This window comes from Phoxinus phoxinus (genome assembly GCF_949152265.1).
Source record: "Phoxinus phoxinus genome assembly, chromosome: 3".
In the NCBI taxonomy this organism is placed as follows: Eukaryota; Metazoa; Chordata; class Actinopteri; order Cypriniformes; family Leuciscidae; genus Phoxinus; species Phoxinus phoxinus.
In genome coordinates this window covers 19,355,953-19,379,199 of record NC_136878.1, presented here as the reverse complement: position 1 = coordinate 19,379,199, position 23,247 = coordinate 19,355,953, and the positions used below count along the sequence as shown (strand labels likewise).

General features: G+C 33.9%; 2 protein-coding genes and 1 long non-coding RNA gene across 12 annotated transcripts; 2 read left to right on the top strand and 1 right to left on the bottom strand.

Annotated features, from left to right (window-relative positions):
- The first annotated feature begins 1,176 nt into the window (after positions 1 to 1,176).
- Positions 1,177 to 23,001, top strand: svopb (SV2 related protein b). 10 transcript variants are annotated; one of them, XM_079607448.1, is made up of 19 exons: positions 1,298 to 1,442; positions 3,422 to 3,522; positions 7,482 to 7,666; positions 17,391 to 17,461; positions 17,703 to 17,812; positions 18,172 to 18,257; positions 18,381 to 18,479; positions 18,688 to 18,759; positions 18,875 to 18,999; positions 19,920 to 19,983; positions 20,218 to 20,343; positions 20,469 to 20,597; positions 20,715 to 20,788; positions 20,872 to 20,948; positions 21,574 to 21,678; positions 21,816 to 21,927; positions 22,074 to 22,155; positions 22,256 to 22,345; positions 22,426 to 23,001. In XM_079607448.1, exons 3-19 carry the CDS (start codon positions 7,586 to 7,588, stop codon positions 22,627 to 22,629), a joined length of 1,707 nt encoding a protein of 568 aa, XP_079463574.1. In that variant the 5' UTR covers positions 1,298 to 1,442; positions 3,422 to 3,522; positions 7,482 to 7,585; the 3' UTR covers positions 22,630 to 23,001. The 10 variants fall into 10 exon arrangements, 9 of the variants coding, with proteins under 9 accessions (XP_079463576.1, XP_079463582.1, XP_079463574.1 ...); XR_013796910.1 differs by having other exon boundaries at positions 1,320 to 1,442; positions 3,441 to 3,522; positions 21,811 to 21,927; positions 22,426 to 22,811; XM_079607450.1 differs by lacking the exon at positions 7,482 to 7,666 and having other exon boundaries at positions 1,177 to 1,442.
- On the bottom strand, positions 2,806 to 5,482 carry ungb (uracil DNA glycosylase b). The gene is made up of 7 exons (XM_079607458.1): positions 5,355 to 5,482; positions 4,969 to 5,150; positions 4,796 to 4,891; positions 4,604 to 4,701; positions 4,285 to 4,373; positions 3,393 to 3,571; positions 2,806 to 3,155 (listed from the first exon to the last, which is right to left on the bottom strand). Exons 1-7 carry the CDS (start codon positions 5,458 to 5,460, stop codon positions 3,015 to 3,017), a joined length of 891 nt encoding a protein of 296 aa, XP_079463584.1. The 5' UTR covers positions 5,461 to 5,482; the 3' UTR covers positions 2,806 to 3,014.
- Positions 13,110 to 16,094, top strand: LOC306995605. The gene is made up of 4 exons (XR_013796896.1): positions 13,110 to 13,247; positions 13,767 to 13,832; positions 14,024 to 14,112; positions 15,262 to 16,094. It is a non-coding gene; the product is annotated as an uncharacterized lncRNA (long non-coding RNA).
- Positions 23,002 to 23,247: the final 246 nt, after the last annotated feature.

Sequence of the window (23,247 nt, the reverse complement as noted above, 5' to 3'; positions counted from 1 at the left end):
TTGCCTTAACAGCAAAAAAAAAAAAAAAAATTGTCGGTAGGTAGGTCTATTTTTTTTTTTCAAGATTCAGTGTGAAAAATTAAGTACAACTTTGGTCAAGGTGATTATATGTATGTATGAATGTAAACAAATGTGCATATCGGGACTTCACTGACAGTTTTCTAGAAATGGTGCCAGTTAAAGAGTTTAAAAAAGTAAAAATAAATAAATAGAGATTTTGATTAAAAAAAAATTATAATAATAAAAGTAGCCTAATCATTTCAAACTTTTTATAGATATATTTCTCAGGTCTATGACTGTGAGGCAAGTAGCTTATATTCTGAGTTTCGGTTTAAGAGAGGAGCTCCAGTTTTTCAGCCTTTCTACAAAAGCAAACTTAATGAAGTGGTCAAAATCATGTCTGCCCACTACATTTGTCTCCCGACATTTTCGGAATCATCTTATCTTATTCATGCTTTTCACTTTTCATATAATCAACATAGATGAAATTTAAAAATATATATTATTTTATTAAAACATGAATATGAAACTAAATCGTTTTTAATGACTAGGCTACAACACAGGGTTATATTACTCTACAGTCGTTAAAACGACATATTTTCTTGGCCTTATATGGACCATAGATAGACAGTAAAAGAAAGTGTACACTCTAAAAAATGCTGGGTCAAATATGGACAAACCCAGCCGTTGGGTTAAATTTTTTAATTAAATTTTTAACCCAACGTTTGGGTTTGTCCATATTTGACCCAAAATTGGGTTGAAACAACCCAGCATTTTTTAGAGTGTAGGTGTAGTCATGTACAAAATATGCCTTTATCCATTAAAATGATAGCCAATCATGTCTTTATCACACTTCTACGTTCAAAAAGCTGAAGCAGCCCCCCAATGGACATTCATGTTAAAATATCAAATTCTGTACACACTTATTAATAAAGCATGTATACAGATTAGCAGATGAGCCCAATACGAACATTGTTTTTAATTGCACAATAGCGTTTATAGGCTTAATGTTTCAGCCGCCCTTTTCAAACTGGGCTATAGGTTTGCTATATCGACTATTCCTGAAGCCTGACTCTGCTTTTATCAGTTTGATATGTATCTCCTCCACCCACATAATTATCTCCTACGCCTACTATAAAAAATAAAAAAAGAATGATAAAAATAAAAATAAAAGTTGTATTTGTTATCGCCAAACGCAAGAGCAAAGTCCCTGCCTGTTTCCCTGTTTCCAAACATGTTTCCTGATCATCTAATTGGTCAGGCCAACAGATAGGACCGCCCCCGAGCTAATGCCATTGGCTGGCTTATGTTGCTACATTGAGTAATGTTTTGATAGTATCACACACACAGAGTGTTTGCTATTTCAAATTCTAATTCTGATCGGATTTTTTTCTGAAGCCTGCTCCAATGGCTTCGCTGACGCTGTAGACAAGATTCCAAAGGTAAACTTTCCACAACATCTTATTAATCATTTAGGCTACCTTTTAATAACACGTGGCTTCAAAACATTTCATTTTTAAATTAATAAAAGAATAGCCTATTTAAAACAAAAAGTATGCAGTGAACGTCAATTAGCAAATCAATACATCATGGTGTAAAATGATCCCTGGAATCACAGCATAGCCCTAAAGAAAAGATCGGATATTCCACACAAAGTGCAGTGGCCATGTTAATGTTCCTCCTAGTCCTAATTAGTGTCTCCGACTGCACCTTTGTAGCCTGGCTAACGCCAGACCCAATTCTCGTTGCGCTGCGCAAAGGCAGTATGGGGAAACCCAGGCTAGCACCTTTGACCTATTTATACGTTAGTGGTGCAAGCTGATACAATGGTAAAACAGATGCCCTCTTGTAACTAATCACAACACACTTCAGATAAATAGGAACTAAACTGACCGTGATAGTAGATTCTCAAACATTACATGGTGTTATAATGTTTATAATGTAAACACTGGAGGAAATGTGTATATATATATATATATATATATATATATATATATATATATATATATATATATATATATATATACACACACACACACGCTCAGTATTCCAGTTTCAAGAAATAAGCTTGAGCATAAGCATCACTATGAGTAGATCTTACCTTAGAGTTCAGGCAGTACATGTTTTAAGGAAGACAAAATTCACGTCCTGCTTGGTTTGTTTCAATTGAGAGTCCTGGGAGAGAATGGGACAGTGCCAGCGGTGCAGAGAGGTGTACCGTACTGTATGTGCGTTTGGTGTCCAGATCACAAAAAAAAAAAAAGACAAGGTCCAAGAAGAGTTGAAGTGGGACACTGCTTATTATGGCTGCATCACCTGAATTTATGGACATCCCACTGTGAAACATGCTCTACATGGGCTGTCGTAGTGTCCTATTTTTCTTTTCCTTTCTTTTTTTTTTAGTTTGCGACTGGCCTCATTCCCAAATGCTCAAGGCAGACTACATGGTGTGATCTAAATATACAATACATTGTGATTTTTTTGGTACAATTCAAAATAAGCTATTGAAATCAGCATTGCGTTGTCTAAAAATTACTAACTTTTTGGGCAATACTTGAGGATTGTGTTTAATGCTATTAAATGTTTCTCTCTACTACCTTGTATCTGTCCAAAATTATATCTTAAATTCACATCCTGAGCATTTTGATTTAATATCTTTCAAATCTTAGTTTAAATATCTATCTATCTAACAGGTTTTTGTTTTTTACTTTTTAATTTAAAGCTGAAATATGTGGTCAGTCCATAAAATAACACTCCTTTTGTCTAATATTACTAATGAATGACCACATTCATTAACTGTTTATTGTCCAAATAATGTATTTATTTGCATTATAACAACTGGCATGATGATTACAAGGTCAACCTCATTACAGGGAGTTGTGGCCCATTTGCAACATAACTGCAGCATAAAATGCAACACATTTAACTGTAATGTATAATAATGAATGTCCATATCCCCTCTGTTATACAAAAAAAGAAAAAAAATTTAAAGAATAAATAGCGCAATATTTTTTTCAGAGAGCTGTCCAATCAATCGGATTCGTTCCTGTTGCTTTAAGTAGCATGTTAGTTTTAGAAAAGTGCCTACATCCAAAGAAGCCTAAATGTGCCGAGTATGGTGATGGATGTGAAGTCTCAAGGACATGATGACGTTTCTGGGGGGGAAAAACAGCCAGTCAGATATTCCTTTAAACTACTGCCTTGTAATGATTTTTAAAGGTCCAGTTTTTAGTTACCAGTGCCACTGTATAACTGCAATATACAGTCAACTGTGATTATTCATACCACAAGTGCACAGTGACAGGTATAACAGTAATTCAGCGTCTTTAATAAGTAAAAACTTTTTATTCCTGATCAATATAAATATATACATTTTGTCTCCATGAACTTACTCTGTCAATCACTCTGCCTTTCCTCTGAGCATACGAGCCCCAAAGCAGAAAGACCAGGCCATTGAGGTTCCTGCTGAGCCACAGGACCACAGCATCTGTGAAGAGCTCCCAGCCTTGATCCTCATGAGAGGTAGGTTGTTGAGCCCTCACTGTCAACACAGAATTCAGCAGTAGAACACCTGACGATGGAAAGAACATTTACATTCAACTTAATAAATCAGTTTACAAATTTTGCTATAACTTGTAACAGGCTCATTCACAACTGTTCAGAAGTTTGAAGTCAGTAAGATTTTAATGTTGTTTAAAAAAGGCTGTTATGCACACCCATGCTGCATTTATAAAATCAAAAATAAAATAATTTTAAAATGTGATGGCAAAACGTACTTTTTAAGAAGCCATTACTCCAGTCTTCAGTGTCATGTGATGCTTCAGAATTTTTTCTAATATGCTGATTTGGTGCTGAAGAATTATTTCTTCTTATTATCGATGTTAAAAACAGTTGTAACGTTTTAAATGTCATTACAGTAATTTTTGATCTCTTTAAAGCTGCAGTCCATTTTTTTGTTAAAATTTTATAAGCGAGTATACATCATGAATCCATTTTCCAAACTGTGTTTTTGTCTTATCTAAAATCACTACGGTACACCTATAATTGGTGTTTATTACTATTACTATATGACTATTTTAGTACTTGCGTTACTCGTCATAGACATAAACAGATAGAAGTAGCTCCGGCTACAATGTTATTCCGCAAGACACATGCAGTTCTGTTTATTAACCACTAGAACACCAAAAGGTATGGACTGCAGCTTTAATGCATCTCTGCTGAATAAAAGTATTAAGTATCCTGACCCCAAACTTTTGAACGGTATAGTGTATGTTGATCACCTACCCTGTTTAGCCCATTCTGTGAGGTCTCCATGACCTGGGTGCTGGAAACCAACTATATCTTCTGTCAGCTCCTTAAATATGTTTTCCAAACTGCAATAAGTGAAGCAAGTTAACAAATATGAAAATACAGAATTCTCATTAGAGATTTACAGTAAGAGGCTGTGCACGCAGAACACGTTTTTCCATTCCACTGTCCACTTGCACTGTTGTGCATCCTGTACTTTTAACCACAAAACATGCTCTGTATGAATTGCCTAAGATGTAATTTTGGTCAGATGATAAAAAAATAGGTATTTTTACAGTTCAGTACAATGCTGTACCTAGGAGGAGGAGGTTTAGGCCTCAGCACACTGAAGCCCAAACCATGGGCTTGACCTGGATTGTGATAGGGGTCTTGCCCAAGAATGACCACTTTTACCTGTCAACACAAACACAACCTGTAGTATATTGAATTTTCACTATCAAGCACTTATCTTTTATACCTCTTCTTTTTCATATATTAAGGAACTTACATCTTCAATTGCGCACAAAGTTGTGCAATAAAACACCTGCTCAGGGCTGGGATAGACAGTAAAGCATTTCCTCTCCATTGTAACAAAAGACATTAGCTGGAAAGAAACAGGAACTTTTTTACTTTCTCTTCGTACTGTTATTTTGATAATGTCTCACAATGCGTATCACTTACTTTTGTAAAATAAGGTTTTGTAAATTCAGTCCCAATTTGTCTTCGCCAGCTTTCACCAACAGGTACAGGTACATTTCGTCTGGCCAGTCGTTCCAGTGCGGTGCGTCTGTTCTGCTCTATCTGATGCAGCTGCTCCTCACTCAGCTGCATGTTCTCACCACTAACTTGCTCTCTGCAGGGTGCTGTATCATTCACATGGGGAAAAAACAGGACTAGCACACACTCAGTATAGCACTCTTTATGAAACGACTGTAGACTTGGTCTGCCAAAATATGAAGGCCTAGGAAATGCATAAAAGTTGAATACCGTACATGATTTTTACACTAATTACCTGCACAGTCATTTAAATACAGAGCTTGTTGGACTTTATCAGAATCTTAACCTACCTTTTGACATGCCCAAAGTAAGATAAGTGTATGCACTGTTGGCGTTTTTGTTTTTCAGAGACCCCTTTACAAATACTGCTGCATCACAGTTATGCTGCCATGTCATGCAAATTCAGGTTCGCTCTACCATTTGCAAAACTGAAAGCGAAACTTCAAACCTAAACCGTGTTTCCTAAACCATGACAGTAACTGTTAGCTGAACATAGACATGACAGGTCGCATGATCTTGCACATGTGTTTAAATATGACTAAATGTCAGACCTAGGTATATTACCTGTTTGAATTATTCAAAACATGACAATTTTTTACCAAAAGTGAGATCTCTCTTGGTACAATTTTTTATTTTTTTTTACTTTACCATTGACTCAAGTTAGTTCAACCTTTTTTGACTTGAAGGTCTCCCATTGTACAAGACATATGCTCCATATGCTAAAATATTTCCAGTATTTATACTGTAATTATGTCAAAGCTACCTGTTTTTAATTGATATATTAAATTAACTAATATGGAGTAATTTAATTAATTTATTAGAAGTTATGTATTCCAGAACTGTATGTTCTTCAATAAAAACAATAGTTATTTATAGGAAGTAATATATATATATATATATATATATATATATATATATATATATATATATATATATATATATATATATATATATAATATTGTGCACTCCAGAGCAGACCCTGAAAGTTACCTACGTTTTCGGAAACGAAAGGTTATCTGCTTGTATTCCCCGGTATGTCACTTAACCTGCTTTCTGGAGTACCCCCCATTAGTAAAAAAAATAGTTTTTTTCTTTCTTTCTTTTTTGCAACAGGACGTGGAAGCAAAATGACTAAACATAAAAGATTAACTTTTACAGCCATGTTATCTTTACATGGACAGACTGTTATTTAATTTAATCAGTCTTTTTATTTAATAATCAGCATCAAACAAACAATATATTTCTTATTCACAACGATTATTAAACGAAAAGATTGAAAAAGGATTGCACAACCACCAAATAATTGGCGCTATGCACTATTTAAATATCCATTAAACATAAGAAGTAGAAAGTAGTAGTATATGGTGCGTTTTTTCTTAGCGCCTGTTTCCATGGTGACTCGTCGCTCTGTTGAGAACGTCTTACATAGTTGACTATGACTGAACATAGTTGGCTAAACTTACTCCCGGGCGCATTTTTGGAACCAGCATACCTCAAATAAGTAAGGTTTGGTTTAATCAACCAAGAGCTCAGACTCAGAGTATGTTTGACAGTAAGGTAACCTTGCTTTCTGAAATACTCCCCTGGTACTCTCTAATCTTGCACTGTCATCAGCATCACTCCTCCTTTTACCCTTCTGGAGCTCCTCTGTGGGACTTGTGTGGTGTGCAGGTGCATTCGCACTCACGCCACCAGCCTCGCTCCATTCCCACGGCTCTTAACGTTATATCCAATCATTTTTGCACTAATATCAGAATTTTCGTGTCATTTTTCAAAGCTCTAGACCCAAAACTCACAACTGAGTATGTATTTATATCAAAATGTATTTTTTCAAAACTCTTAACACATTTTCCAATTGCTTTGATACAATGCACATAAACCTAAAATGGAACTCACACATTACATTTGAGATGACTGTCTATTCGTTTCATTACAATGATTTAAATTTCAATTGATACAACTGCTCAAAATGATAAGTAACTGTTGCATTAATTGACACCAGTTACCATGGAACATGACCCAATTACTGTAGACTACATTATCTAAAGTATGAATGTAATATTTCATCATCATTCTTTATCAGACATGGTTTCTATAGTCTCATGTACCACTTTTACAGACCACATTTTCAGATTTGACATTGCTGTATCACTGTAAAAAATTCTAACCTCCCCTACTCAAAATGTTCTAGTGACTGGTCACATTTAAATGTTTAAATTGGCCCAAGTGAAATTCTGCAAATTGATGAAATTAATTTGAGACCAGTAAATAAATTATGTGACCAGTCACTATAAAATTTTGAGTTGGGGAGGTTAGAATCTTTTTACAGTGATGCAATATGTCCCTTGTAATTGCTTTTGTGTTTACTGCCAACTTATGAGTGGTGATTGCTTTCACATTGTGGCTCTCGTATATAGTGAGATGAGTGGTATCACACTCAGCAGCGATAACATGGAGCCAGCTGTGGGAGGTGGAAGACAAGGAAAATGTGGTGGTCAAAGCTAGCCAAGGCAAGGAGGAGATGTCGGAATTGACCGTCCAAGTACCTGGACAACGTGGAGCCAATATCACCATGTGTCTGGCTAAATCTGAAGATTGTGTGGTAGGACGCAGACCTCGTATTGGGTCATATAATGCAGCTTTCCTTGTAGCCTTCCTTGATGAGTTAAATCAGGTCTGTCGAGTTGTAGGGCATATAATAGTCTGGGATAATCTTCAGTTTCACCATGCTTAAATGGCGGAAGCATGTTTTCGGGGCCCATCCTGAATTTATCACCCTATATTTAGGCTCACCCTAGATGTTTAGCTAATGACAACATTCATTGTGATGTGGATGAGAACCTGCGGCCAAATCCTCAAGACGAGGCTGATGGAAACAGAAGTGCAGTGAGGTACGTTTATTTACTGTACTGTAGGTTTTCTTTTTTTGTAGCTACATTTTTCCATTGATTTAATTTGATTATTTCATCAATACATTTCAGATTTTTTTCAATGATTCCGCTGTGTCTGTACTATTATCTCTAGTCCTATTGCAGTAAGTGTAGAACCATAATGAAACCTGCATCACATATTTTGTATAACAATATTTAATGATTGTACAATACGTTGAAATTATGGGTATCTTGTGTGTGGGTGATTTAAGTAATGTTCCTATGATAATTCATGATAAATTATTTATTTGAAGCAATGATTCCGCAAGTGCACGGCTTCTTAAAAAAAATATGAATGTACAATGCAGAGTTTTGAACATCGGACAGCCTGTGTTACAAGTGATGACTGTTTTGAGTTTTGTGTCTATCTATAGTTTCTGAAATTGGTGCCAAAAAAGATTGTAAAAAAAACAACAGTAACCACACTCTGCTTGCCACTTTTAGATTCAATGTATAGCAAATTTGCTCAAAAATAATAATTAATCATAACTTGTTATAATTAATTATGAATATTTGGATCAGTTAATAGAATTAACTCAATATAGTAAAATTTATATTACAATCAATAAACCTGTTTGTACCGTGAACACTCAGTGTTAATTGTTTATTAATTCTAAGAATTTTTTTTTATTTCCGGGGTATGGGAAATGTCTTTCTTACTGTACTAGTATTAGTACTCAGAGCATGTAGTCAAAATCTGCATGATTAGGAACTCCAGTATATGAGCATGAAACATGGACAACTTTACATGTGACATGAACAAGACTTTATTAACTAGACTAAACATTAAACTACTGCTCTAACATACACATACATGCATGCAGTTTACCAAGGAAAAGAGAGCTAAAGCAGAATACAGGAAAGCAAGAAGTTATAGCATTGTTTGAAGTTCACAGCCTTGAGCAAACCATCCGTTTATTTATTTCGAACACGCCCTTAAGGGTAAGAAAGGATACTTAATGTATCAAATAATGAGACTAAGTTTGATACTTGCTTGTCTCGCCCATTTGAATTAAACTGATGCAATTTTTTTGAGACTCCAGTTGATCTTTGTTGATGTTATCTTGATGAGAGAGAACCAGTGGGAGTCAGGATCTTTGGTGAATGGAAAGACAAGGTCGCAGCCTGGCACAAGCTTGGGGGTCCTTAGAAGACTTCTTGTTTATCTTCATCTTCACATCAGGATTTCTCAGAAAACAGAACTATAGGCATGATCTTGTGATCAGTGATTTTTAAAGTGTGAAGATGTCACACCATCTGGAGCAGTGTGAGCCAATGAGAAGTTGTTCCCTTTGAAGGGAATTTTTTTAAGATCCTTTGGTATTAATCCTACATTAATCCGGATACATTTGAAAACGGCATTTTCGTTTGAAAACGCTCTCCGTCCACAGTAGCGTTTTGCGATGTTTCAGTGTGTCTCACCATTCACTGTTGCGTCTAGGTCGCACACTGTCAAACAATGTTTGGTCTAAAACGCAACTGCTCTCATGCATTGACACATGGCAGCAAATGTGAGTACATTTTCTGTCATCTTTGCAGGACTGTGATATGAAGAGTACAATAACGACACAATACCGGTATAAACATGAATATCTATTGGTACAATATGTCACATGACAAAACTTATGTCATCGTTTTTAAATACCTCTGTTTTGACAGTCCACACTACAATGCGAAAAAAGCTTTTGTTTTTATTAATAAAAACGCCGTCTTGGATGGCAAAATGGATTGAAAAAGATGCATTTTCAAATGAAAAAGTATTAGTGTGGACAAGGCCTTTGAGTTCTAGCAGGGCATTTGAATATGTAATTTGATTGGGTGTTTAAGAAAAGAACCTTCAAGATTCTCTGCATCACAGAGTTAGCCAAATGTAATGTAAATTAACAAATGGGGGAAAAAGAGACCAGGCTTGTGCAAAATTCAGAATTTCAGAATTGGCCTCCATTCAATTCATGAATTGGAATTTGAATTGAATTGACTCCGCCCCACAGGAAGTTGAATTTGAATGACAGGAAGTGGAATTAAATTCATGGCAATTCAAAGAAATTCCACACAGTCACACAACAGAAAGAATGTGTTGAATCTCACATACATTCAGTGTTAGGAAGGTTACTTTGGAAATGTAATTGCTTACTGGTATAAGTTACCCATTATAAATGTGGTTTAGATTACTTTATTTTGATTACTTTATCAATGCAAAGCAATTTCCTTTTAATTTGAACTAATTGAATTACACATTTTACCTCAGTAATACAACTAAATACAATTACATAAATTTTGTAATATATAATAACACAATTTCATTATACGTAACTTGTCACTCAACCCTGCATACATTTTGTTCTAAAATATAGATTATCTAATTATTGAAATAAGTTACCCCCTCAATGTTGTTTAATTAGTTTTGTTCCAATGTTATTTTATAGAATATATAATGCAATCATATATATAAAGCTTTATTGTTAAACACTTCACTTAAAATATGTACTGTATATGAAGTTCTTTAAATTTTTATTGAATTGCAATTCTGCTTCCTTTAATTCAAATTTGAATTGTAATTCTAGATCCTGTTTTTGACATCAATTCAAATTCAAGAATTGAATTGGAATTCAGGAGTCATTCTCAATTCAATTCTGAATTGTGCACAAGCCTGATAGAGACCAAACATGCTACACATGTGATTTTGGTTAACCATACTATGCAAGTTTGAAACATTAATCCAAAAGAGTTTAGAGATAATGAATGCATAGGCCAAACCCCATAAAAGGGAAATCATGAGATGGGAAAATTGGATACATGTTCATACATTTCTCAAGTGTGTATATATAGAATATATAGGATTATTAAGGGTTTATTTTTTGCTTCTCAAGAAGAATTGATTGAGAGTCACAACTCTCTGCAAATTCCTTGAGGTTAAATCAGTCTTCATGTGTCCTGTAACCAGAGACCTGGTTCTGCCTGTGTGTTGGCTTTATTAGTTGTAGTTTTGGGGGGATGGGTCACAAACCTTTGTTGGGAGAGTGAGCTTGCTGGATTGGTCGTTAAATATAATGAATCATTTGTGTGTGTCTGATTGGTCCAGATGCTACACAAGTTTGATTTTTTTTATATAATATTTTAGATACTTTTTGTGTCATCCTGCAGCCACCTGGTTGAGAACTATACTGCCTAAGTTGTTTTATTTATTTTCTGTGGTGCTTAAAATAATCTCTGTTATTTTCTTTGCTGTTTGGGCATATTGTAAGTAGAACGAAGAGCCTAGTTGATGAGAACCAATAGATTCCCCTGTTCGTAACATCCCTAACCCCTACTACTGTTTATCTAACAAACTTTTCTAATGACAATGAATACGATTTTCCGAAAGAATCCCACATATTCTCTTGACCTGGATTAGGGCTGGAGTGGCTTGTTGTTTAGGGATGACATGATGCCACATGGGTTCCCTTGTGAAAAAGAAGTGTGCTTAATTGTATTGAAAGCGTACTTTTTTTGTGCTTAATATCATAAAAGTATACTTTTTGAAAAGTGCACTTGCAGATAATATAATATAGTTCAAATGAAATACCACTTAAGTGTACTTAAAGGGAATGCACTTTAATGACAATATTTCTTAACACACTTAAGTGCACTTTTTACAAATGCACTTTGTAATAATGTCTAATTAAGCTTAACTTAAAGTAAGTACACTTTCATCACAATATTTCTTAACACACTTAAGTGCACTTTTTACAAATGCACTTTGTAATAATGTCTAATTAAGCTTAACTTAAAGTAAGTACACTTTCATCACAATATTTCTTAACACACTTAAGTGCACTTTTTACAAATGCACTTTGTAATAATGTCTAATTAAGTTTAACTTAAAGTAAGTACACTTTCATCACAATATTTCTTAACACACTTAAGTGCACTTTTTACAAATGCACTTTGTAATAATGTCTAATTAAGTGTAACTTAAAGTAAGTACACTTTCATCACAATATTTCTTAACACACTTAAGTGCACTTTTTACAAATGCACTTTGTAATAATGTCTAATTAAGTTTAACTTAAAGTAAGTACACTTTCATCACAATATTTCTTAACACACTTAAGTGCACTTTTTACAAATGCACTTTGTAATAATGTCTAATTAAGTGTAACTTAAAGTAAGTACACTTTCATCACAATATTTCTTAACACACTTAAGTGCACTTTTTACAAATGCACTTTGTAACAATGTCTAATTAAGTTTAACTTAAAGTAAGTACACTTTCATCACAATATTTATAAACACACTTAAGTGTACTTTTTACAAATGCACTTTGTTATAATGTCTAATTAAGTTTAACTTAAAGTAAGTACACTTTCATGACAATATTTCTAAACACACGTAAGTGCATGTTTTAAAAAGGCACGTTGTAATAATGTCTAATTAAGTTTTACTTAAACAGTTATTTTGATGTATTGACTAATATACTAAATAAAAGAATAATTTTAATGGAAAATATGAAAAAAATAATTGTTTTTAATTTCAACTCAAGTGTGTTTACTAATTATTTTGTTGATGTATTTTAAATGTGTTTAGTCTATAATATATTGTGTGCATTAATGCACTTGAAATGTATTTTTCCTCTAAACTGCAATACATTTGTTTATACAGTATACTCCAGTACAACTTATTGTTGACATTTTTATCACCAGCTTCTGCTCTATGAACTCAATTAAAAGTGTCAGTTTTCTACATAATATTTGACAATAAAATGTAATTTATGAGAGGAGTTCTTAATGTAATATTAATGTATTGTACTTTACATCTGTGTAGAGAATACTTTTAATATCATTATGTTGATCTAAGTAAATTAAACACATTTAGTTGTGAGCAAAGTTAAACAAATCTAAACAAAATTAAATTGCATTTAAATTCAGTTAAAATACATTTAATTTAAATTAGACTACACTACAAAAATGATTGACTTTTAGTTAGGTGAATGAATCAAGTTTTGTGAACTTACAGAGTCTAACAACACAATGAGTTTGAACAGAAATTAAAAAGCTGAAATATAACCATGCATGAAATATATTAACTGTATTTAATGCGCATGCGCCAGAAATACTACGTCACGATGACGCACTACTTCACTAGAGTTTGAAAAATGCACTGTTATGTTTCTGTAATCGCGATTCGTGAGGAAAGGAAACTGAAGCTGCGCAATCAGGAAGAGAACGCCACGTTTGATTACAGATGAGACGTTATACTGCAATAATGAGTCAAGTAAGTATATCTTGATGCTTTCTTTATTTTAACATTTTCACCGTAACATGGCAGTTGTTATTGCGAGAGTGTAACACATTACATTATTTTCATCGCAGACAGACGCAATAGACTCGGGAGGTGAATTAATCAGTTTTTCAATAATTTATCTATGATTGCATTCTAATAATTTCTTACATCATAATATGTTCGCGTGTGGGTGTGTTCGACGAATTTGGCTGCTGAAAAAATATATAATTTAATTGAACCGACTTTTTAAATCATTTAAACATTACTAAATGACAAATTTGCTAAATACAGATCCAATATTGTAACACTCGAAGACATTTATATACATTTAATACATATAATCAATGTTATAACCACCATAAATATTTAATATATCACTCTAGAAATAATGCTTGTAATGTAGCATTATTTTTTTATTTTTGCATTTGAAGAGTGAGTTGTTCAGTTACTATTTGTTTTGGAATATGTTATTTTTTTGTGCTTATCTGGAGTTACACGTTCATTTTGCAGGATCAGTTCATTTGTGATTGGAGATACAGTGCAAGCGGTGAGGAATCACAGGCCTTTATTGATGAGGTGATGTTAACGTTACATAATTTGTCATGAATTGTTGCACAGACAGCACACCCTGATCAAGCTGAAACACTGCTATCAAGTCACTTACTATCCCTATAGCTTTTAAATACTTTAAATCTTCTCCATTTGTAAGTAATAAATTCCCACCTGTGCATTTACAGATGCCCCTATAATCATCATATATTTTACAGGTATCAAACCAAAGGAAGAGGGCCGCAGAATTGCTGTGTCAACCGTGGTACCAGTAAATACAGGAACATCCTTCATGAAGATTTGCACGGTAAGCTGAAACTTACAAGCCAAGATGAGGAAACGTTTGCATGGGTCTTGGGTATGGAAGTAAAATAATGGCAAATGTTTTTGAAACAAAAAAGCCTGTTGAATTGCACTACTTGAAAAAAAAAAAATGCATTGCATTTAACTATGCTTGCATTTTAATGCATTGTATTTTTAGGGATTGCATTGGGTTGAAATTTAAGCTGTGAATATTTCGATTAAAAACATTTCAAACCCATTTTCATTATTAAAAATCCAATAATCCATATTCACCTTTAATATTTTACTTCAAAAATATTCAAATGGTTTAAAAATACAACCTATAATATTTAACAGGTGATTTTCGGTCAAAAAAATGTTTCCGCTTCGCAAATTCAGTGGTTCGAATTGGACAGTAAATTCAACTTTAACATCCAGGAACTGCTAGCCTGGAAATCCAGACCCAAATCCGAAAGATTAAGGGTCTGGCATTGAGTAATATAAATCACCCAACTCGAGGGGCGGCACCAAGCATGTATTTGAAAATCTCACTGCACGCAATTGGATAATACTAGTACGACCAATCACAACTAAGCCCCATACGCCTAGCTACCAGCGGAGCTAACTGGTAGATTAGACTCTTGCCAGCAATGTCTTTGCCGGCAAAACAGTAAAAACATCCTTCTTGCAAAGGAACGTTTCGAGCACCGTCTTCGGTTCCTCTTTTAGATTAAAGTCTAACTCGTTCATTGTAGCGGCCAAAGCTGTTTCAAACAACTGGTGTTCATCCACAGCCATCTTGCAATGTTACTAATGACGAATAATTTGTATCATTATTTTCGCCACCGACATTTTTTCACAGACGAAAACGAGAGGATAACTAAATAAAAACCAGTTTTAAATGACGACAACTATGACGAAAATGTTTTGACATTTGATTGGGGAATGAATAAACTGCTTCATCAGGGCAGTACTAAATAAAAAGAGAACACAATTTTTTGTTATCCCTCTTATTACTATAATTATTAACATTTTGCAGATACTGCAAGGTGTATAACTTTAAAGCGCAACTGTATATCTATCACTTTCATTCAATTGAGCCAAATATAATAATGGACTGGATCTGTTTTTATAAACAATTGTTTTCCTTCTGTTTTTGTTTTCTTTCTTCAAGGTATTTTTTCTGACTTTCCTGCTTCTCTGGAACATTTCCATTCACATATACTCTGGAGAGCTTCTGGGACATAGACATAAACAGCACTTTCCAACAACTTCAAAACATTTGGTGACAAACGATTTTGGTTTTCTTGTTTTTATGCCGTTGGAGTTCTTCAGATTTTGTTTTGTTTTTTTGTTTTTAGACAAACTTACATTCACTGTAATTGAGTAAGATTTTAGAAGAAACCATTTGGTCCTGTTGGTGCTAGTAAAGGTTTAAGAGCTTTAATATTTTTACTTTAATATTAAGTCTCATTTGCTAACATTAGTTTATACATTAGCCAAAATGAACTAACAATGAAGAATTTATTTACTGTATTTATTCATCTTTGTTAATATTAGGTGTGTGTGTGTGCGTGCGTGTGTGTGTGTGTGTGTATGTGTATGTGTTTTTTTTTATGGGGACCAAATTACCCCAAAAGTAGTAGTACCAGTAAATTACATGGAAACAAAAACAATATTATATATCATACAGAATGTTTTCTGAAAATGTAAAAATGCATAATGTTTTCTGTGATGTTTAGGGTATTTGAGGAAGAAAATGATTGTGCATATAAGCTTCATTGTCCTCCAGACTCTTTCTAAAGGAGTTAAAGTGTTGTAACTGTTTGTGTTTATGTATAGTGTTTCTTTTGATTGTAACTAGGTTATTAAGAGATTTTTTTTTTATTAAAATTTGAAATGTACTAAATTACAACTTTATTATAAAATGTTTTAATTATAAATGTATTTAATTATATAACGAACGATGTACATGTATATTACATTAAAGTATATTTTAGTTCACATTAATTGCGTGTCAGTATATTGTGTAGTGCACTTAAAGTATATTTTAAAGACACTAGAAGCTGTAATGAAAGTAGATATAAAGTTGTATTAAAGTCCCACTTAAGTTGTTCCAAAAAATCACTCTTAATGGCAACTTATTGCATTTTATTTCAACTTAATATGTGATACATTTGAAATTAATTACACTTAATGTGCATTGAGTGCGCCCAAAACAATACATTTAATTCACACTTAAGTGTATTTTTAACTGACATTAAAGTATATTTTAGTTCACATTAATTGCGTGTCAGTATATTGTGTAGTGCACTTAAAGTATATTTTAAAGACACTAGAAGCTGTAATGAAAGTAGATATAAAGTTGTATTAAAGTCCCACTTAAGTTGTTCCAAAAAATCACTCTTAATGGCAACTCATTGCATTTTATTTCAACTTAATATGTGATACATTTGAAATTAATTACACTTAATGTGCATTGAGTGCGCCCAAAACAATACATTTAATTCACACTTAAGTGTATTTTTAACTGACATTAAAGTATATTTTAGTTCACATTAATTGCGTGTCAGTATATTGTGTAGTGCACTTAAAGTATATTTTAAAGACATTAGAAGCAGTAATGAAAGTAGATATAAAGTTGTATTAAAGTCCCACTTAAGTTGTTCCAAAAAATCACTCTTAATGGCAACTTATTGCATTTTATTTCAACTTAATATGTGATACATTTGAAATTAATTACACTTAATGTGCATTGAGTGCGCCCAAAACAATACATTTAATTCACACTTAAGTGTATTTTTAACTGACATTAAAGTATATTTTAGTTCACATTAATTGCGTGTCAGTATATTGTGTAGTGCACTTTAAGTATATTTTAAAGACACTAGAAGCAATTATGAAAGTAGATATAAAGTTGTATTAAAGTCCCACTTAAGTTGTTCCAAAAAATCACTCTTAATGGCAACTTATTGCATTTTATTTCAACTTAATATGTAATAAATTTGAAATTAATTATACTTAATGTGCATTAAGTGCGCCCAAAAGATTGCATTTAATTCACACTTAAGTGTATACTTTTAAAGTATATTATTTGTGTAATAAGTACACTTTATAAAAGTACACTAAAGTGCACTTTTTTTTCACAAGGGTTGTACTATAGAGGACTGTACTTAATTAAGTTCAAGCTCCCTCCCCAAGTTTACCGTCTCTGATGTTATGTTGATGTAATCAGAGTCGCACACTGGTCTAACCTGTTCTATAGCTAAATGCGCTGTTATGGTTTGTATGGTTCCATTATAGCAGAGGGAAATGAGTGGGTTGACAAGATCATCGCAAGTGCCTTACAAACGATGGAAGGACACTGATATCAGGTAATTCATGTGTGTTGTTTTGTGTTTACTTGTAAAAATGTATTTACACTTTTAATTGACTGAGAACTGAAAACCGTAGCCTGGCAATGTCAGACAAAGGATGCAGTCTTAAATGATGTTTAGTTTGTGAAATGAAAAGCCTAGAGCAGCTTCAATCATTTCAAAATATTTAATCAGTTTCAGATTTGCATTGGATTTTATAACCGTACTAAGGCTAAAGTCTGTATTTTTGAAAACGCAGGGTTCATGAGGAGCAGTCTGGGAATAATGAGCCTAGCAATGAAGGAGTTTGCACTATCCCGAAGCAAGCGGATTTGGAGGACAGCAAGACCCGAAGCTCTGGAATGTCAGGTTGGCATCTCTATCCTACATTTGTAGATGAACACACAATTTGAACAATTTCTCTTTGTTCCAGGATTGCGTTGAATGTTTAAAGCCTAAAATGGTGATTAAACCCTGACTCGTGTTTTTTTTTTTTTAGTTTTAGTTTTTTCCCCCCCATTAAAGTAAAAACTATTCACTGAAATCTGTTTGGCACATGGGCTTTTCAGGGGGAAAAATAGATATAATTTGTGTCACAAGCATTGCAGCATCAGGTTATCAGTTAGTTCAAGCTACTTTGTCAACAGAATTTAATTCCTCACAGCTTTTTACTGAATACATACTAGCTCAGAAGAATCATCATTAAGTGAGTATTTACTCTTCACTAGAAACCTTCACTGTGGAGGAGGCAGTTGAGGCTATTGGTTTTGGAATGTTTCAGTGGAAGCTGTCTATGCTAACTGGAGTTGCGTGGGTAAGACATTTTAATTACAATTGATGTTTACTGAACGAATAGCTTTAATTTGTTCAGTTCACTCAGTTTACTTAAAAACTTGTTTGCTGAAAACTCACGAAATTCCTATATTTCCATGCGAAGATGGCTGATGCTATGGAAATGATGCTCCTAAGTATTGCAGCTCCTCAACTGCGCTGTGAATGGAGGCTCTCGAGCTGGAAAGTGGCATTCATAACAACGGTCAGTATATTTACTGTGGTACACTAACATGGTTAAACACCTCCTGGAGTTACATTTGGCTATAGCTTCATGAAAACTGATAGAATAACGTGTAATGAAGAATATGTTCATTTTTAAGGTTAATGCTAGCCATACTCTTAGTATTGTCAAGACTTTTATAGTATTTCATCTTTTGAATCTTGTTATTATTTTGTACGTACCTTGTCAGCTAGTGTTCATTGGAATGATGCTCAGCTCCTCACTTTGGGGAAACATTTCTGACAAGTATGGCCGAAAAGTGGTATGTTTGGTTTAAATCAGTAAATGAATAATGTCAGCAGTCATTCTATATATAACTATAAATATAAAGCAGTCATTATTGCCTCACTGATAACCTCACTGTCTCCATCTTTTAGTGTTTAATACTGTGCATGGTGTGGACATTGTACTATGGGCTTCTCAGTGCTTTTGCACCTGTTTACGGCTGGATCTTAGTCTTGCGAGGCCTCGTGGGATTTGGCCTGGGAGGAGCCCCTCAGTCGTGAGTTTTTACACATAAATGAACAAACAATGAAGTGTGACATGGTTTCAGTGCACACTCAGTCATAAGTCACATTCATAAGTGAGCAACACTTAGATGCAACATTTTGTTTATAGGTAGTTTTATTTATGTATGTTATAGAGATTAAGCTGAATATAGATACTACGTTTTGAAACTGTGACTAGCGCTACATGATTGTACTCTCATTTGCCAATATGTTTTGAGCATTGCTTTTACATCACCTGTTAAAAATACAATTATCTAAACTTCCATATTTCCCTAAGGGACCATTAAACCTGTGAAGTGTTGCTTTTGCTCACTACTGTGAAGAACCTGACCAGTCTTGTTGATCTAGAATAATCAGCTGTTGGTTTTCTGTGTATTTCTAAAATACAAATTCAAAAGTTTTTTGTTTATTTGATCAAAAATACAGTAAAAAGGAGTAATATTGTGAAATATTATTACAATTTATTCCTGTGATGGCAAAGCTGAAATTTCAGCAGCCAATTCTTCAGTCTTCCGTGTCACATGATCTTTTAGAAAACGTTGTAATATGCTGATTTGTTGCTCAAGAAACATTTCATTATTATCAATGTTGAAAACCGTTGTGCTGCTTAATATTTTGGGGGAAGCCATGATAATGTTTTTCAGAATTCTTTGATGAATAGAAAGTTCAAAAATAATTTGCATAATTGTTATAGTAAACATTGTTTAAACCCTTTCCACTGAAGATATGTAACGCTTATTTGGAGTTTACATAATTGTCTTTAAAATACAGTATGCAGAAAAAGGGACGTTTCTTTTTTGTTTATATAGAGTTTATATATAATTTTACATTTTTTATAATACTTAATTCCCTAATTTAAATGTAATTTTATAATTGTATTATTATTATTTTTAAATCATTCCTTTCCTTACAGTGTGACATTATATACTGAATTCCTCCCAGTGAAAACCAGAGGGATATCCATAATCCTGTTAGGGGTAATTAAGACCACTGTTTATTCAACTATTGCACACATTTTTTTAGTATGAAGTTACTGTGAATTTTACTGCACTCAGTTAGATGGTTAATGCTGTAACTGACTGAGGCATTTTTTTTGTAGATTATTATTAAATATACCTTAACATTTTTTCTCTCATAATTAGAATGACCAAAGTGTGTTCTTATAATGATCTTGATCATTAAAAACATGATTTAATCTGCTGTCCTGATAGGTGTTCTGGGCCGTGGGTGCTGTGTTTGAAGTGTTACTGGCTATGATGATCATGCCCACATTAGGCTGGAAATGGCTTCTAGCTTTCTCCACTTTTCCTCTTGTTATCTTTGCTGCCTCCTGCTGTGTATGTATGGCTGTAACAACATTTTAACTGTTACTAGACACAAGGCTCATGTACAGGTGCCTGAAATTCTTGATACTGTATTAATTCTACACTTTGAATGCTGATTGTGTGCATTTGTCATGTAGTGGTTACCAGAGAGTGCTAGATTTGATGTACTGAGAGGCAGAGAAGACAAGGCCCTGAACACTCTGAAACAAGTAGCAGCGTCCAATGGGAGCTCTATGCCTACAGGAAGACTTATATCTAACACACAGGTATATGGATCCGCCAGTTCTACATCTTTTCTCTACATTGTGGAATGTCTCATTTTGAATGTGTATGTTTATATTGTAAATTACAGTAGCAAAAAGAATTGTGTTTTTGTGTTCTAGACTGATCGTGGGAGTATTAGAGATCTTTTTATTCCAGAATACCGCAAGACGACTCTTCTGATCTGGTTTATCTGGTATGCGTTTTATTTATTTTTTTAAATGTTAAATCCTTCCACATACAGTAAAACTTCTTGTACCTTTGTTTTGTTTAACACAGGTTATGTAGTGCTTTTTCATATTATGGTCTTGTGTTGCTAACCACTGAGCTGTTCCAAGCAGGATCTCCGTGTAGTGGTGAGTGGTTTTTAAGTACTAATTGTGAACAAACTAAACACAGTTTGTGTTTAAGTTAGGCTAGGACCATAAATCTAACCTAAACTAATGTTCTGGTGTCAGTATGTTTTTTTTATGTTTTTGAAAGAAGTCACGTATGCTCACCAAGGATTCATCTATTTGCTCGAAATGCAGTAAAAACAGTAAAATTGTGAAATATGATTACGATATAGCAATAATTTTTTTCTATTTCAATATATTTAATATAAGATGCCAAAGAGGAATTTTCAGCAGTCATTACTCCAGTCTTCAGGGGTCACATGATCCTTCAGAAATCAAACTAATGTGCTGATATAGTGATCAAGAAACATTTCCTATTATTATCAATGTCGAAAACAGTTTGATGCATTTTCATGGATTCTTGAATAGAAAGTTCATAAAAGTCTTTACTGTCACTTTTGACCACTGACCCCAAATTTTTGTAAATTGTCTTTAATATCTTTTTGCTACAACTAGCATGTGAAAACGGTTTTGATTTGATTTGTAATGACTCAATAGATGTCATTTCCTTTACAATTTCATTACATTTTAAACACTTGGGGGGCACATTTAATTAGGTGTGTATTTTGTGAATGTCTAATTCCAGTCACTGACAACTCAAGTATGGAACCTCAGTGCAATTTGGAGTGCAAATATCTGACTTTTCGTGATTATGAGGACCTTCTGTGGACCACCTTTGCAGAGTTTCCAGGTGACGTGGCACCATATGTCATTCTCCCCTCTCAAGTGTTGTTTTTTAGTTAATCAACATAAATGCCAACATTGTAATATGAGCTATACATACAACTAATAGACAACTGTGTGATTTATGTCTTGATGTCAGAATAGGTATTCTGATCTCTGTGTGGATGATTGATCGAATAGGCCGGAGAAAAAGCATGGCACTTTGTTTTTTAGCATTCTCTCTGTGTATTTTGCCACTGTACGTCTGCACACAAAGGTACATTCATCAAATCATCAAAAAAGCTGTACAGACACTGAGAAGTATCCCAAATACACTTTGTATTTAAAATAAAAAAACAGCCTTAATTTTTTCAAGACACTGTAAATTACATGTTTTTTTAGTTTTTTTTTTACTATTTCCAGGACACTTCTCACAGTCTTTATTTTCATTGCTCGAGCCTGTATAACAGCAGGCTGGCAGGTTGCGTATGTTTATACACCTGAGGTAAAGCTTAATTGCAAAGCGGCTTATTGTGCTTAGTCAATCCCAGTAGAATTTTCATTTAAAATGCAGTTTTCTTTTTTTCTTGTTTTGGCCTCCTCAGGTTTTCCCCACCGCAACCAGGGCTATTGGTATTGGTACAAGCAGTGGGATGGCCCGTGTTGGAGCTCTCGTCACACCATTTATTGCTCTGGTAGAGCATTCCTACAGATTCCTAGGAATAAAAGTGTATTGAACATGTATTGATGCATGTTTGTGTCTGTCCCCCCTCAGGTACTTCTGAAAACATCAGTTTACCTGACTCTGTCTGTGTATTTAATATGTTGCTTGCTGGGCACAGTGGCATCCTGGGCTTTGCCAATGGAAACAACCGGGCGGAGCTTAGAGGAATCAACTAAAAACACCACGGAACAAAAACACATGGAAAGGCCGCATGGTTCTGAGACAGCCGAGACTTCCAGCAACACGTCTCCTTAACAGCACATGAAAGCTGAAACTGTTTGATGTCAGGAAAAGTAGTAAAGAAAAACATGTATAACTAGGCCATGCTGGTAAATACTGAATGTTGTGTAAGTGCTTTCTAAATACACTGAAAAATTAATCAGAGATTTTGAGAGAAAATTATAAAGTTGAATGCATGTTTTATGCTCATAGAATGCTAACCAGTGTTTCTGGTCTTTTTTTCTTTTGAAATGGTACATAAACCCGTTTTTGATGCGAAGTACTTGTGTAACTAAAATATCCTATGAAATGGTTTGATAAGTGTAGATTTCTGTCCTTTGATATTTTTCCAATAGACTCTATGCTCACCTGCTGCTTAATACTTTTAGCATAAAGGTGGATCGTATCAATAATGGTTTTCCTGTCTGTGACATTTTCGCAATATCTCATTTTCTCAGTTTCCATACACCAAAAGACTTTAATTGTGACAGACATGAACCATGATTTGCTACTTTCTGTATGACTGAAGGGGGAGAATTTGATTGGACAAAACGTTGTGTAGTGCAGGATGAGTCATCAATATATATATATATATATATATTATTATTATTATTTTTATTTTATTTTATTTTTTAGGATTAGAAAACTAGAACG